This window comes from Salvia splendens, chromosome 21 (genome assembly GCF_004379255.2).
Source record: "Salvia splendens isolate huo1 chromosome 21, SspV2, whole genome shotgun sequence".
In the NCBI taxonomy this organism is placed as follows: Eukaryota; Viridiplantae; Streptophyta; class Magnoliopsida; order Lamiales; family Lamiaceae; genus Salvia; species Salvia splendens.
Genome location: NC_056052.1, coordinates 7,929,708 through 7,941,783, shown reverse-complemented (window position 1 = coordinate 7,941,783; position 12,076 = coordinate 7,929,708). Strand labels below are relative to the sequence as shown.

The window sequence follows — 12,076 nt, the reverse complement described above, 5'->3', positions numbered from 1 at the left end:
AATCCGTGCACTTGTTCGTGCAGGTTGAGGAGGAACTGACAATCCTCCGTGGTTGGCCTCCGGAGAAATTCGTCACTGAAGGCTGCCCGGACGCCTCTGCAGAAGTTGAGCAAGCACAAGCGCCCAGTACTGTCTCCGATGTGCAGGTATTCGTCGAATATGTCGGCCGTTTGTCCAGTCGCAAGCTGCCGGATGGCTGCAGTACATTTCTGCAGCGTCGTGTGGCTGGGACGACCGACCGCGTCGAACCCTTCTCGGAAGAACTCCTCCCTGGCCGCCAAAGTATTCGCTATGTGGAGAAATAGCGGTTTCCGCATGCGGAAACGGCGACGGAAATAGGTATCTCCCCAAATCGGGTTATCGCAGAAGTAGTCGCGTACTAACCGTGCGGCGGCTTCCTCCCGGTTCCGATTGATGTACTTCCGGGAGCGTCGTGGGGGTGGTGCGGCTTCCTCCGCCTCTCGTCGTCGATCTTCTTCGAGTGATTGTTCCATTAATTGACGCATTTGCTCAAAAGGATCCATTTGTTTGAGTTGATTGAAGATGGAAATTTGAGTGATAGAGAGGATTTGAGAGGAATAGATGTGTGTTTGTGTTTGAAATGAGTATGGAATAGAATTATTTATAGAGTAAAAAAATTAAAAATTTAAAAAATGAAAATAAATATTTAACGGTAATATTACCGTTTGAAAAAAAAAAAAAAATTTTTATTAAAAATCGATTTTTTTTTAAAAAAAATGAATTATTGCGTCATCAGTGACGACGCCCACTCGCGGGCCAGCGAGTGGGCGTCACGCACGCATGGGGACGTGCCACGTGTCTCGGGCGCGTGGCGAGACAGCTCGTCTCGTGTCTCTCCGAGACGAGCTACGCGACGAGCCGGTCGCGAGCTGGAGACGAGACGGCCGCTGCAATGCGTCTCGCGGGGGTCTCGTCTCTCCGAGACGAGACGCGAGCCCGGCGCGAGACGCGTTGTGGATGGTCTTAATCTCTTCCATTAATGTGGTCGCAAATCGTAATGCATCAATACACATCACTTGTACGCATATATAATAATCTCTTTTGTCTCTAACTAGTTGAGTCGTATTTCTTTTTGAATTGTCCAAAGTCTTTTACATTTTTAGCAAAAAGCAATACATTTCTTCTCTTTTTTTATTGGATAAAATGCTCAAACCACAAACGGCAGTGAGCAAAACAAGTTTCAACCCAACCAAAAGCGAACAACAAGATCACCAAACAAGAACGAACATCACATTTCTTCTCTCTTACTTTACTATCTCTTACTACTTTATTCTCTCTTTACATTTTTCCTTTCTACTTTACTCGCTTGAACAATTTTTCGAAAATCCTATGCTGAATAGAAAAGCAAGGGATGGAGGGAGTACATTGTACCCGCACGGTCGAGTTACATACTCCGTACCCTAAAAATAGAGACTTTAAGGGATGACATGTATTTTAATACAAAATTTATAAAATATGAGAAACCAAAAAAAGTAGTGAATAGTAAAACCTACGTCAGAGCATGCCCAATGGCACCTAACCCAGGTGGCGCGCCATGGGTTGTGCGTGACGCCCACTCCCCCCCCCACCCACCCACCCACGAGTAGACGTCGTTTTATCCATTTAATTATTTTTTTTAATTCATAAAAATTCAAAAAAATAAAAAGTAAAAAAACAATTCGCACTTCCCAAAATATAGTCGTTTTATGACCATTATTTCAGTTTTTTTTATTTTTTTTCATTTTTTTATCTGTAATTCATCCAAATCATATACTTCATAAATACCCTCATTCATCACTGATTTTTTTACATCAAACCAATCTATCTATCACTCATTTTTTCAATTCAAGTATGTCTAGATGAAGGAGACGAAACGGACCAAACCAAGCGAGAGGAATGGGACGAGACAGGCCAAACCAAACGACCCCCAAACTTCCATAGTTGTTTTATTGGAATGTTGTTCGTTGCTACAACGGTCGACACTTCCCGTATGTCGCTGTCAGAACGAGCGACACATCAACAAACAATTGCACTTCTCATGTCTCGTTTGAACGTGTCACCACCGCAGCAGCCGTAAGAGTAATTTTTTTTAGTTTTTAACTATGATTTTCAATTATGTATCTTTTAATATGATTTTTAATTTTTAGGATTTAAATTATGTACTCTTTAATTTTTAGAATTTTATTTTATGTAATTTTTAATATTTTAGAAAATTGTAGATGGCATTTTCGGGTTTTTTAATTAAGTTTTATTATTAATGAAATGTTTTTAGGAATTTTAGGTTTAAATTGATTAATAGAATAGTACTCCATCCGTCCCAAGTTACTTGAGTCGTATTCTATTTTGGGTTGTCCCAAGTTACTTGAATCATTTCTCTTTTTGGCTAAAAACAAAATATCTAATCACATTTACTTTATTCTTTCTTTTACTTTACTCACTCTCCCCTCTCTTACTTTATTCTCTCTTGTACTTTATTTAACTCACTAAACACAACTTTCTTAAATCTCGTGCCAAAAGAAACTTCTCAAGTAACGTGGGACGGAAGGAGTAGGATCCATGAATAGTGAAGAACATGCTCTTATGGTTGTGAGTGTCGTGCCTTCGTTAAGAGTATGGAATAAAATATGGATAAAAGTGAAGTTGAGTTCCGGATCTATGAATAGTAAAGAGCATCGCGGAGAGCACGTTGAGCATGCTCTTATTACTAATGTAATGCGTGATGAAAAATTCGACTAATTTAATACACATGATGGAGTATTAATAAATCATAATAAACCATTTATTTATCCCATCTACTAGAGTGTATAAGCTGACCACAAAATATCATCAAACTGGACTAATCATCAAAACAAAGGTCATTTTCTTGTTTTATAAATACGCACAACAGCTAGTGGAAACAACCATTTTCTGCATCTCTCTTGCACATTTGAGAGAATCAAAAGCTCAAAACACAGAAAATTTCAACCTTTTTTTTTCTCAATATTCCTCCCCACTAAGGTACAAATTTCCATTCTTGCAAAAAAAAAATATCATGGGCTTGAGAAAAATTGAATCTTTAATATGCCCTTTTGTGTGAAATGCAGTTCTTCGATATCTTTATATTTATTCTTGATCTTGGCCTCAAGCAAAATGTTAAAAAGGGGTTAAAAAACATAAAGAAGGAAGTTTCATGTATATATATTCATATGCCGATTTTTTTAATCTTGCAGCTGGAAATGGAGCTCCAAAGTGATCAATCAAGGGAGATGTCAGCTGAGAGGAAGATTGGGAGGGGAAAGATCGAGATCAAGCGGATCGAAAACACGACAAATCGGCAGGTTACCTTCTGCAAGAGGAGAAATGGTTTGCTCAAGAAGGCCTATGAATTGTCTGTGCTTTGTGATGCTGAGGTTGCACTAATTGTTTTCTCAACCAGAGGGAGACTCTATGAGTATGCCAATAACAGGTATGGATTGATCTTTATATATTTGAACATTAAAAAAAGGGATCTTGAGAGAAAACTAAACTTGTTTGAAAATCTTAGTATAGGAGGATCTAGGGCAAGAAGGTTTTGTTTGAGATGTTTTAGTTTTGTACATCTAAAAAGGGTACTAAATAGTTGTGGGTTGATTGGTCTGTTTTGAGACAGTGTGTGAGAAAATTAGGAAAGGATTGTGAGAAGAAGGACATGAGGCCTTTTACAGTGAAGATTTTTGCTTGAGATAGATTATGGATTTTGGATGGCTTTCTGATTTTCCCAATTTTGTGTTTTTGTTTCAACTTTCACTGTGGCTTTATGCGGGTTTCCTCTTTTTGTGATGATCCCAATTAGCCCATGTTTTGCTTAGTGCAGAGATCTCTTTTTTTTTTTGTGTCCATGGTGGGAGAAAATAGCAGCTTCTTGCTTTTCTAACCAAGAAAATGGCCACATTCTCATCTTCCTCATCTTTCTCTCCCTCTCCTTCTCTCATGTGTTAGTAAAGTTCTTTGAATGAAATTTTCTCTCTCTTGCACACAAACATAGAGTCAAGTTAAGCTCTGATTATTCTGTTCATCTCTCTATCTTGACACTTCCTTAATTGAAGACCTTAATTACTTTTTTTTATTTCATGTTTATTGAATTGAACTGATCTCTATTCTATTTCAAAATATTTTCTCTAAATTTCACCTCTGCAAATCAACTACACCAAAAGCTGCTCTAATTAGGGTTAGGGCTGGCCTATCTCAGATCCCCAAAACCCAAATAAAAATTCGATCTTTTTCACCTTATTTAGATCAACGTTACTTCCAAAACAAAAAAAATATCCTCAGAGCCCATCAATCAAGATTCAATTTTTTTTCCCTTTTCTTTGATTTCCACTTAGTTTCAAGTCTATTAATCACGATTCTTTAATGTTAATGACACTCCAAAATTCTTGAGCTTTTGACAACAAAACAATCCATCATTACATCTTATCAAATTAAATCTCCCACACACACAGAAATCAGAAGCTTGTGTGTTTCTTGGGAAGATTTCAAAATCCAATCTGCGTGTGTGTGTCAAGTCATCTTGATGCTTTCACAAAGCATTAAAGTTCTTGAAAGCTAAAACAAGAAGGTATTCAGTGGAGAAAGCGAATTCAAAACCAATGAAAACTCTCTTCATTTTTTTGTCATCTCATTATAGCATCTTTAATACCGCAGCATCTCACAAATTTCCATTTCCGGAAACCATATTTTCATTTTCTCTTAAAAATATAATCTTTCTTCAAAATTTAAGTTTCTTTAAAAGAGAGTCATTGGTACTGGCGTTGCCCAACCAATGAGAGAGTTCTGAGATTCTGAGGTTTTTGGAATTTACAAAATTGACGGTTGAAAAGGTGAGGGTTAATAGTATTAACCGTTGGGGAATGGAAAGGGATAATGGGTTAATTGTATTGACTGTGGTAAAAGATGGGTGAATTACTGCCTAGTCTGAGACCTAGAAATTTGGGCCAATCATGCTGCGACATTTTTCCAGCTTGGCATGGACAGCCAATCACTGGCTCGAGGATATTAAGGTAGCAGAGACTAAGATATTCAGGAGCTTTTGGTGTTTTTTTAACAGCTGAATTTAATTTGATTATATTAGATCATGTCAATTAGACGTCTTGAGTAGACAACATCAAATTTGACAAAAAAAAGTTGCACAATCGTCTTTTCAAATAAGAATAAATAAGAATAGATATATCCCTAATTTCAAATATACCGTCCCGTTCTTACCGAATATGATCAACTTTTATTTTTAGTTTGTCTTAACAAAAATAACTCATTACTAAAAATGAAAACACATTTATCTATACTTTATTTTCTCTCTTACTTTATTATTTCCACTCAATATACAAAATTAAATTGCATAAAATCTCGTGTTGTCCAAGGAATAGGTCATCTTCATCTTTCTTGGGATGGAGGGAGTAGTATGCTTTTCATTATGAATCGACCACAAAAATTAGGCCTTTTATTTTACATAAGTTTCTCTTTAACAAGAGAATCTCATTATGTATTAAGAATACTTTAACTACTTATTATCCCTATTCATTTCCTATTTTATCAATTTTACAATTATTTGATTTAGTTTCAATGTCAGTTGATTAGTAGGAAAGCGTTCACGAATAGTTTTTCTAGTAAGATATTCGAAAAGCACGATATACTAAAACTTCAGTATTTTTCTTTTTTTCCGTACGATAAGTTCGATATTGTGGTATTTTCTTCATCCCTAGTCACAATTAGTCTTATACACATCGAAGTAGTTACAAGTATGTATAGATGAACAATTTTTTAAAATAATCAGGACTGAAATTAGAATAATAAATGAATGCAGCGTTAAAGCAACAATTGAGAGGTACAAGAAAGCATCCTCAGATTCCTCAAGTAGTGGCTCTATTTCTGAAGCTAACACTCAGGTACAAATTCATTATTTTTGTCAATTTGTTCATGATTTGTGATTTTAACCACGTTTTTCTTATAATTTTAAGATGATGTTGTAAAATTATGATAAAATTTAGTACTAACTGTTACCAACTATGCTTGTTTCAGTACTACCAGCAAGAGTCTTCAAAGCTCCGTGCACAAATCAGTAATTTGCAGAACAATAATAGGTAATATTTCTCAATTTTTGTGTTATATATATATATATATATATATATATATATATATATTTCTTTTAGTGAAACTGCCTCAATTAATATTTTTTCTGTTTAATTGGAACAGGAACATGGTTGGTGAGTGTTTAGGTGCTTTGAATTTGAGGGAGCTCAAAAATTTGGAGACTAAAGTGGAGAGAGCAATTGGCAAAATCAGATCCAAGAAGGTACAAGAAATTAATAATAATAATAATAATTTCAACCAATTAAAGGTCTTTCATTTAGTACTAGTATTTGTAATTCTATTTGTGGCTTACTGCAGAATGAGCTTCTATTTGCTGAAATTGAGTACATGCAAAAGAGGGTAAGTATGTCAGTAACATTTTAATTATGAAGTCACCATATAGTATTTTATATATATATATATGTTTTGATTGTATTTTATATAGTACCATATAAAACATACTATGAGGGTAAGTATGTAGATAAATCAGTAACATTTTAATTATGAAGTGAATTGTATTTTTTTTTTTTTTTTGATTGTATTTACTAGAACAATTTTTGTGCCTGATTATATTTACTAAATTATATTGGCAGCAGGAGATTGACTTACATCAAAACAATCAATACCTTCGAGCAAAGGTATGTCTGTCTATTTCTCTGCATTAATTTTCACAATTTGAATGAATTATTAATGAGTGTGAGTTGTTAAATAGATAGCTGAAACTGAGAGAGGGCAGCAGCACATGAACTTGATGCCCGGGAGTTCCGATCAGTATCACGGCCTCGTTCAATCTCAGCCGTTCGATTATCTCCAACCCTCCGATGATTACCATAGGCAAGACCAGACTTCTCTGCAATTAGTGTAAGCCTCTCCTACCATTACCAATATTAATTAGTGTAACATTAATTACTAAAATTATCATCTTTATTTTTTCTTGTGGAATTAACAGCTAACCTTATGTGGAGGCTGTTCTGTCGTCGCAAGTGAGCTCCATCGATTCAAAAACTCTTCGTTATACTTATATTGTTGGTTGATTAACTTTTATGTTAATGTTGTATTCTTGTCTGTTGAGGCCTCAAATTTAGTTCATATATGTATTTGTGACCTATAAATATTTGACAATGCTTAACTAATTACTACTACTACTACTTAATTAATAATGTATATCTGATGTTTGTATTGTTTTTATTACTACTACCATCCAGCATATATCACCGATAAATTATATCTAAATCGTTTATTTTTGTATAAAAAAGCAACGACCATTCCATACAAAAATCATTTCAAATTAAGGAAAAATAAAATAATTTTGGAGGAATGCAAAACTAATTAGTAAAAGAAATTATTGATGAACAAGACTACGAATGTCGAAAGGGTATGCATCGGAGGGCAGCTCCGCACGGGGAGGATCTCGCAGCTACAGCTCGATTTCCGATTTCAGTGTGATAATAATTATCCCAAAAAAAATAGTCATTTCTATTGCTGCATATTTCTTCTCCAGCGTTACATAATCCTGTTATTTTTGATACCGTGCAGCACGAAGCATTTGTAAATTTAATACCTGCACAAATACAACATAAGATAACTAACACATAAAAAAAATTTACTATAGTTAATTACATAAATACTATAATTAAGTTACGTAATGCTGAATTGTGGCCTTGTGTAATAAGACTGGTAAAATTGATCATGGTAAAATGCGAGCCGTGGAGATCGGCGTTCAGGGAGTCGATGAGTGGCTTCAACCTGTCGTCGAAGGGCTGCACGATTTCATTAATGGTGTCGTTGCAAATTGATCCGTTGCTTACAGTTTTATACAGATTTTTCGGTATACAACCAAGTGGAGCCAACCATGCTATTCTCCTTGCTCCATAGTTGTACAAGCTCTGCCAAAACAAACCACCAGTAAAATAATTACTATGGTAGATGTCGGTGACGCTGAAAACATTTTTTGTGTCTGATTGACTTAAAATTCTCACAGTGCTTATGAATCGAGCTGGGAAATCAAAGTCATCTCAATGCCATGATGTATGATGGATTTAGGTCATCCGACATCGTTTTGAAATGCTTTTTTTTAATTAATAAATTATTTACGTTTCCAAGAAACTAGGGTTTAATTCTGTGATTACCCACCAGTTTTGTAACGCTCCACTTTTTGAACCCTAATTATCGAACCCTAAAAAATTTGCATTTAATGCCTTGAAGTCTGTGGATTAAATGACGAGTGAAATTGTTATTTGATATTCTTGTGACCTAATTGGACTTAGGGTTTTGACTGTGCGTTGACTGAGTCAACTTCATTGATTACGTGACGGTGGCTATTTTTTGAATAATTGGTGCGTAGTGAATTTATTTGTCAGTCAAAAGATTGGATTTATTGCCAGAGCAAGATGCGAGTTTGAATTGGTGATGGTGAAATCACAAATCAAAAACTTAAATAATTCATTTCCTTGAAGAATATTTATTGGACTCAATTCGGTAGTTTTATACCCTAATCTCCTCTAGGTTTTCACACATTCTTTCACAATCTCAATTACTCCAACTGTGAGAGATACAACAGAGAAGAGAGTCAGAGAGGGAGACGTCCATTCGACCCCTTTTGTTGCCAACTTCAATCCATCGATCACGAGAAGAGAGGAGTAGCCAAGGGGAATCGGATTCCAGTCCTTCACTCTTTTCTTCTATTGTTCTAATTCCTAAAATACACCCTACACTCATGAAATTTTGTAACAGAGATCGGCACTCTCCATCACCATCCTTAGCCTTTTCCAATCTAGTTCGACAGGTAATCTCAAACCAAGCGGCCTAAATTTTTTCCAAAATTCATCTCCAACATACAAATTCTTTCTATGGCAGAGAATAGAGGCAGCAGCTTATTCAAAATCCTCACCCCCCCAATCCGCCAAGTTGCAAATCACATCTCCCCAAATTTCCAATTTCATACTACTGCATCCATACATTACATACCACAATCTGCAATATACAAATGAATCGAAGCAAACTGAATTAAAGAATCAAACTTTTATTCACAAAATCAAATTAAGAACTTATCTGCGGGGTTAATCGGGGCTGCTTCGGTGGATGAAAAACGGATCTGCCGATCTGGACCGGCGGTGACCGGTCGATTTGGTGCAGGCGACGGAGCTTTAATCTCTGTAAATTTTGGGTGTTCTGTTTTGAGAAGATACAGTAGTTGATTCTTTTTCTTCTTCCCCTTTAATAATTTGAATCTTTGACTTTGAAATGGGAATGGAGAGTACAGTACGTGTATTTTGGAAAGGGAGCTTTGATTTGTTTATTATACAAATCCTTTTAATAATTGATGATTGTTTTTAAATAGTAGTGGGGGAGACGTGTAATACTTTTGTGAATGGGAGTATACTGTTAAAATAATTTTGAGAAAAATTTGTAATCTTATTGATAAAAATAATCGAAGCGCATGCATCTTATTTATTTACGTGGATATGAATGTATTTTATTTAATTCTCAAAAAGGCTTTCTCCGCAAGCAAATTGACTTGGAGTGGAATAACCTAAGTTGAGAAAAATAAGCGAACGATGTGACTTTCTTTTAAATAAGGACAATGTCCTAACTATTTTTATCAATGAGAATGAAATGCGAATATGTTTATCATACCGTATTTTGGTTTTAACGTGCCTATCTGAAATGACTTTGTCATTTATTATATAAATCGAATTTGGATCCTTGTAGGGCCGCAAACCCTACTTGGATTAGTGTACACCTATGGTTAGCGTACGGGTTGGCCAGTCTAGTGACTTGGTTTGTGGCCACATTCCAAGTCATGTATGAGCAGATATGGTAAACGTCTATAGGAAAATGACTACGCAGTCGTGATTTTGAATGATGAAATATTTTGGTGCCTCGGGCCTTTGAAAAGCTAAAACCCCGATGGTTACTAGACAATGACATGATAAATATAAATATTTTTAACTTGTTTTCGGCATAAGTCCACTGAGTATTTTATAGTACTCAGCCATGCATGTGTTTTCCTTATGTGCAGGTTGAGCGGCGAGGATATTGGGTCGTGTTGAGTCGAGCCTTAATCATTGTTGAATTTATTTTGAACTCCGAGGGGCGTCTTGTCTTCATACATGGCGTCACTCTTACCCTTGAATGCTTCCGCTGAAATATGGTTGTTTTTCTCTATTATGTTTTTGAACCCCTTTTCACTCTTGGATTATAAACCATGATAGTTGTTGACGTTGGATTTAAAACCTAAGCATTTACTCTAATTTTCCCTCGTTATTTGAATACTAATTATATTTGTCAAATTCTTTATTGAAACCCTAGAAAATTAACCTTTCTCAAAGTCCCATTAGTCGCGACCGCCCACATTTATTAACCATAAAAAGGGCGGCCGTGACAAGTTTAGTCATTTTTGTACGATTATGCAGCATTTGATGCTGAAATCCATCGTACATCATGGCGTGGCTATGACTTTGACTCCTCAGTTCGATTCGCAAGCACAGTGTAAATTTTGAGTCATTTTGACTAAAGGTGTCCAAGGTTTACGGTTCTGGTGGTTAACCGCGAAATCATAACCGCCGGTTACGGTTTCGAACTGGAATCGTGAGAATTAACCCGAACCGAAACAATAGATTTTATAACTATGGTTCGGTTCAGGTTCAAAAATTTCTGAACCGAAACCGTGCCGGAACCGTCGGTTTTGGACGGTTCCAAACCGAAACCGCCGAAAACAGTGAAACCGAGTCAGAACCGCAAAAAACCTAAACTGGTGGTTCGGAACGTGAAAACAGTAAAAAAATCACCGGAAAACCGCCGGTTCGGAACCGTAACCGTAACCGTAACCGCGAAACACCCTTGCGGTTCGGTTCCGGTTCAGCAATTTCCTAAACCGGAACTACCGGTTCCGAACCTTAACCGCCGGTTCCGGAACCGTGGGCACCTCTTATTCTTACTGCATTACATAATCAAATACATTCCTCACACTAACCTTAAGTTGTTGAGTGTAGTGATTGATGACTGTTTCTGCAAATTGTTGCGGTGTTTGGAAAAGGCTAGTTAGGTAAAGTGGTGATAACAAGTAGTTGTTGACATACTCGTTGGAGCCCATGTTCACCACATACAAGCATTTCTTCAAATGCTCTCGGCCTTTTGTTTCATTTCCCAACAAACGGTTGATTTTCGAAATCGTCACTCCATGATTATGCAATTGTCTCTTCATACTTATCCTATTACCCTATAAAAAAAATACAAATTGTGGCGATGAGAATATAAATTATCACATTAACATTAATCCTAAATATACCATTTAATGAAAAGTCGAGACATATATTATTTAGATAAAAGATGAATTTACATAAATATAAAATATCCTAATATATATATATGGGATGTATTCATTTCCTTTTTGTATCTTTTGTTCTTTGTTCTTTTTAATCTCAGCCCCACGATTTTGTCATCCGCATGGTTAGATTGGTGCCACGTGTCATTTAATAATGCAGATTTTCAGTTGAATAATGCACACCGACTAATAATGCACCATTATAGTGTAATAATGCAGATTTTCAATTGAATAATGCACACCGACTAATAATGCACCATTATAGTGTAATAATTCAGATCATCTGGACCGTTGATGAATGAGATCTAACGGCCCATATTAAGAAGAATAAAGGATCTAAGGGATGAATAGAAGAATAACGCTCCCCTATATTATATATATATATATATATATATATATGGATGTATTCATTTCCATTTTTATCTTTTGTTCTATTGTTCTTTTTAATCCTAGCCTCACGATTTGAAAATCCGATGGCCCAAAATCAAACTGATTTTGATTATTAAAATTATTAAATTAATAGGAAAATGTCATTTTTGGTATAGGATTAAGATTCAGTTATGGTAGTTTCCATGATTTCCTCCCTCAATCATCAGCCAAGATACGTTCTTCACGTTGAATACGTCTGCAATTTATATTTTCTCGTCACATCCCAATTTGTCGACG

At 35.8% G+C, this 12,076-nt stretch overlaps 1 protein-coding gene and 1 long non-coding RNA gene across 3 annotated transcripts; one reads left to right on the top strand and one right to left on the bottom strand.

Annotated features, from left to right (window-relative positions):
* Positions 1–3,091: 3,091 nt before the first annotated feature.
* Positions 3,092–7,275, top strand: LOC121783818 (floral homeotic protein AGAMOUS-like). Of its 2 annotated transcripts, none has more exons than XM_042181995.1 (8): positions 3,092–3,445; positions 5,819–5,900; positions 6,034–6,095; positions 6,208–6,307; positions 6,403–6,444; positions 6,678–6,722; positions 6,797–6,945; positions 7,034–7,275. In XM_042181995.1, the coding sequence occupies exons 1-8, from the start codon at positions 3,186–3,188 to the stop codon at positions 7,035–7,037; spliced, it is 744 nt and encodes a 247-aa protein (XP_042037929.1). In that variant the 5' UTR covers positions 3,092–3,185; the 3' UTR covers positions 7,038–7,275. The 2 variants fall into 2 exon arrangements, with proteins under 2 accessions (XP_042037929.1, XP_042037930.1); XM_042181996.1 differs by having other exon boundaries at positions 3,093–3,445; positions 6,681–6,722.
* Positions 7,276–8,507: 1,232 nt separating this feature from the next.
* LOC121783969 lies at positions 8,508–9,354 on the bottom strand. Its single transcript, XR_006046679.1, has 2 exons — positions 9,132–9,354; positions 8,508–9,057 (listed from the first exon to the last, which is right to left on the bottom strand). It is a non-coding gene; the product is annotated as an uncharacterized LOC121783969 (long non-coding RNA).
* Between the last annotated feature and the right edge of the window lie 2,722 nt (positions 9,355–12,076).